This window comes from Lemur catta, chromosome 1 (assembly GCF_020740605.2).
Source record: "Lemur catta isolate mLemCat1 chromosome 1, mLemCat1.pri, whole genome shotgun sequence".
Taxonomy (NCBI): Eukaryota; Metazoa; Chordata; class Mammalia; order Primates; family Lemuridae; genus Lemur; species Lemur catta.
The window spans coordinates 28,842,496-28,847,616 of record NC_059128.1 but is presented as its reverse complement, the minus strand read 5'-3'; the positions used below and the strand labels follow the sequence as shown (position 1 = coordinate 28,847,616).

Here is a 5,121-nt window from a genome sequence, read left to right as displayed (position 1 = left end):
TTTTCAAGATAGCAACATAAACACAGCAAAAACCACACACATTCAAACTTATGGAACTACAGATGAAACATCTTGAGGAAAACAAAAGTGCTTCACAAATACAAAACAGACCAGAAAGGATATGAGCAGATACTGGAAAGGAGGAAAAAAGAGAGAGAGAAAAAAAGAAGGCCACAAGGCCCAGGGTTATAATGCTTTGGCAAATGGTCTGCTCAAACAGTAACAAAATGACTCTCCTTGTTGGATGACACACTCTACTTTCAATAATTGCCTTTGGGTCACGAATATATAACCCGGTTTAGTAAATGGTCATCCAACCTTGTTGTTAGTAGACAGTGGTGCCAGGTGCAAATGCAGCTACTGACGTTAGACAAGGACACGGTAACAGGGGATCAAACCCATCACTGGATGAAGATCCAGGTTACTTTTCCAGTTAAGCCAACTGGACAAAACATGGGGGCCGACAGAGCTACACAAAAGATGGACAAACTACAATGTTATAGGTGGCAGCCCTATTGATTCTCTAGTTCTATGCCCTTCCTCTCTCCTTTGGTGGCTACCCGCATTCAGATTTGACATTTTCAGAAAGAGATTTGCTATTTGCATAAAGAGATTTGACCTCAGAACTGAGTTGTTTAAACAGAAGGAATGTAATCATTACTGCATATCAGGTCCTATTCTAGTGTACTGTTTCTGAAGTGATTCTTCCTGATTCCCTTTAGCTAAAATTTTATGTCTCTACATATATCAGGCTTTCAGCTTCATCTTATAATTTACAGACAGGCTGTACTTTGGCAATTCCTGAGATTTTAAATATGAAATCCTATGACTTAGACAACCAGAGGCATTAAGAAGTGATATATCAGTGAAAAATGACTCCTTATGTCATGATTTAACAATAAAGATAAAATGCCAAAGACATTACATGTGGAATACCCCAGGTATAGCACAACACAGGAATAATAATGAGAATAATGAGAATGATAACAGATAGCACATATTAAGTGCCTAAATTGTCCCGGGCCTTTCTTAGGTGCTTTCTTTAAATTGTCACAAAGACGTTGGAAAAGTACAATTCATCTCTGACAGTAAAATGTGCACCTTGAAACTCTGAAATATTAAGACTGTGCCTATGATCACATAGTCAGCAGGTGGCCTAATCACTGTTGAAATTCAAGGCACCTATGACACAAAAGATTTTTAATCTTCCTATTGCATCTCTGCCAAAATTACTTTTTATGCTTATTTGTTTTAACACTAACAATGATATGGACAAATAACAGAAATCTAGTACATAACCAATCAGAAAAAGACCTTAAGAATGTTAAAACAACCTCGTACAAGTGCACACAAGACTTGCTGCAGGGGTATCTAGAAAATATTAGAGCCCAAACTGTAAATAAGTACAGGTCCTCTTGTTGGTGTCTAAGGGTTTATGCCATCATCTACAGAGGTATTAAGAATATGAGCAGACATGAAATGTTAAGTGAATTTAGACAAATAGATCCTTTTGGAATCACAAAGTGATTTTATTTCCAGATGACAACCTCAGAATTGTCAAAAGATTATGTAGTTGTCAGAGTGATTATTGATCATTTCTCACAGTAAGTGCCACTGTGATTTTCTCCTCTGCATGGGCTTTCATTAGTATTTATGCAGGCTTAGTACCTACGGGTGCTTGAGTAACTTCCACTGTTCTCTCTTCTACAGATCGTGTTGCTTGTGTAAGGCCACCAATGATAAACACAACCAGCAAAATACTGAAACGAATTAACATAAAAATTATCGAGTAGTTTAAATTCACAAGTATGTTGGCTCGAACAGTAATGTCAGAATCAGATGGAGGGCCACTGTCTATACTGCCACCAAACCCTCTCACTTCACAAGTCGGTGGTTTCCAACCAGGAATACAATGACAATGTTTTTTGTTGTTGCACACTCCTCTGAAATTGCATTGCCTCACATCACAATCAAAATGCATGTCCTGATAAAAAGTACAATTCTGCCTCATACAGTATCTTCCTGGGCCACATGTTGCACCATCCACTACAAGCCCCATTTCTGGCAGTTCTGTTCCGAAGTGTGCATCATATCCAGAGCATTCTTCTGATGCAACATCTTGTATTAATAGTTTACGAAATGTAGTGTGCTCACCTCCACCCGGAATTGTTTTGATACCTCTACAGTGCAGCATTCCACAGAAAACGTCATCTTCTTCACACTCCACAGGTAAACCTCCCCCTCGTATTACCCTAACCCCACAGTTTCCAAATCGGTTACCCATTACATTCAATTTTTTGTAGCATGCTGGTTTACTATCTTGCACTTGGTAACCAAAAAGGGCTTGACACTGCAAATCACGGTCACTGCAGTTTCCTCTCACACAAACAGCTACTGCTGAACATGGAGTTCCATCCTGAATGTAGGCATCGTCTGGACACGTCTCGTTTTTCCCACCACAGTATTCTGGTAGATCACAAATACCAAGTATGTCCCTGCAAAGCAGTCCAGGATGAGCATATTTACAGTTCCTGCAGCAACGTCCTGTATTACAATCACTGCCAAGTCTGAGGGCACAATTGGTCTCACAACACTTACCATCAAGACAGTCTTTAATAGAGCCACAATCACATTCTTCCTGCTGATTTTTGATCTTGTCTCCACAACGGGGAGCTACATAAGGAAAATTTTTATACAGTACGTTTGGCGCGCTCAAACAAGGATCCCATGTATGAAGTCTTTCATGAAGAAAACCAAAAGAACAATTACTCATTATATCTCGAAGACCAGCTGGAGTTTTCATGAGACAGTTGCTTCTTCGAAAACAAACACACTCCTCTGTATCGTGGTTTGCGCCCATGTTATGACATAGTGAATGTGCTGCAACAGTTGCAGCTAAAAATATGTGAACCCTTGATACAAACACATATACTACTCCCCAGTTGGGATTGCACATTCCCTTAAAGTTGGTATAATAGTAGCTTCCTGAAACTGCATGTCCTGTTAAAAGAAGTGAAGTATCATGTGGAAATGTAAAAAACCATCCCCAATATTTCCACAAACCAAATTCACCCATAGCTCTTCCGACATTCTTCCACTTATCAAGTTCAAATGCGTCCATGCCATCCCATATGCACAACATACGTATGAAGACATTTAAATAAACCTGTTTGAAAATAGTATGTAGTATGCTGTTTACAACCACTGTACTCTCTATTATGCGTGACATATTTCTGTGCAGTTGCAAAACTAATGAGTTAGAAATTGTGTAGTGAAGTTTCAGGTGTTTCTTATGAAGCCTCCACAAATAAACGGGGCCTGCTCTAGGAATTTCAGCAAGTTTTACCTTTTCAAATGCTTGATCTGTCTATTCCTCGCCAATGTTACACATTTCAGCCTCTCCTGGTCTTTCTTCTGACTCAAGTAAAGATAGCAGATGTTCAAATTTGGAAGAAGCCTCCAGGGGTTTGATTTCATAAGTCAAGTCATCCACCTGTATCATGCCACGCAGACCTCCATAGCAAGTGTCCAGTGTGGCCACAGACCCAGGAACTCCTTCCAGGTAGCTGTAGTAGTAACAGTCTCGGGGGGACAAAGGGATAGTCCTCCTGCATGGCTCCTTGGTCATTATCAGTAACAACAGGAAAATGTCTGGGCAGCAAGGCCTTGTTGAGCTTCATGTGGATCACATGCCTTCAGCCCTGGAAGCGTATGCTGTAGGAGAGCTGGTCTGGCATCTCAACTCCACCCCTCCTATGGGGCACTTTCCTGGGGATCACAATTTCAGAGGAAGTGAAGCGCCATACTGGTGGACCATGAGAGCAGCAGACAGGTGATAGAAATGCCCAGAGCACCAGTAACCTGAGAGTACCTGTCAGGGGGACCTGGACCCAGGCAGGCTCCATGAGTAAGAGAGCCTTTTCCCAGACAAATGCAGTCAAGTGGGAGGTAGGCAAGACTATCCCTAAAACATCAGCTTTCTCATCAGGGCACCCATGAGGGAAGCAGAGTAAGGCTACTGGCTTGGCACTTCCTGAGAGGTGAATGGGCAGGGTTACACCATTACATAACAATGGTGTGCTCATCAGGGGAGGCTGTGCTCAGTGTGCTGGGGACCCTAGGGCAGGAGACCTAGGAAAGAGAAAAAAATGGGAGGAATTGAGAAAAACAGTGTATACCTGAGCTGAAAGCTCCCTTGTCTTCTAAGGGAAGTCATAAGTGGGAAAAGAATACAGGGGTTTTGGTGCAATTTTAGGACCATTAATGACTTATTTCTCATTCCTCAATGAGAAAAGGATTCAACATGTAATTAAAAGAGGGAATTGTAAACAATGGTAAGGAGAAGGAAGATCTTCCTTAAAGGAATTCTGAGGGTAGTATTGCACTTTATAGAAACTGAATGGAGTTGGGTGTGATTAATGAAATGTAAGAGTAAACAAATGTCATGAGCAGAAAGACTAGAGTGTGCAATGTTAGTATCCTATTGAGGACTGAACTCTGACCTTTTTTTTCTCTTGCTTAAATTCCTTTCTAAGAGACCTGGTGAGTCACGCCTACAGACAGTACAATCTCATTAAATGAGGTTTTATTAGCTAGTGTCATGTGGCTTACTTTCCAACCTGATTCTGATATAGTATCACATGAGAGATAAAAGAACCCCTTATCTTAACTCAAGCATTCTAGCAGACTCCTATCTTAACTCAAGGATTCTTTTTTCCTGAATTTAAGTCTTTAAACAAAGCTTCACTCTTTCAACCAATTGCCAAATAAAAAATACCTAAAACCCACCTATGGTTTGTAAGCCCGTGCTTCAAGATGTCCCACCTTTTCAGGCCAAACCAATGTACACTTTCCATGTATTGATTTATGGTTTTATCTGTAATTCCTGTCTTCATGAATGTGTAAAGCCAAACTGTAACCTGGCTGCCTTGGGTGCAGTTTTTCAAGATCTCTTGAGACCATGTTCTCCAGGCTGCAGTTGCTCATATCTGCTCAGAATAAACCTCTTTAAATTATTTCAGAGAGTCTGGGGTTTTTCTCCTGTTAACATTATCAAGTTAAACTTATACTTACCTTATAATACAGCAACTCCACTCCTAGGAACTTACCCACATAGTCCTG

General features: G+C 40.7%; 1 protein-coding gene across 1 annotated transcript; it reads right to left on the bottom strand.

Annotated features, from left to right (window-relative positions):
- Positions 1 to 1,543: 1,543 nt before the first annotated feature.
- On the bottom strand, positions 1,544 to 4,188 carry LOC123640269 (disintegrin and metalloproteinase domain-containing protein 20-like). Its single transcript, XM_045554745.1, is given in 2 exon segments — positions 1,544 to 3,589; positions 3,591 to 4,188. Coding segments are annotated over 2 exon segments (2,433 nt in total). The 5' UTR covers positions 4,086 to 4,188; the 3' UTR covers positions 1,544 to 1,651.
- Positions 4,189 to 5,121: the final 933 nt, after the last annotated feature.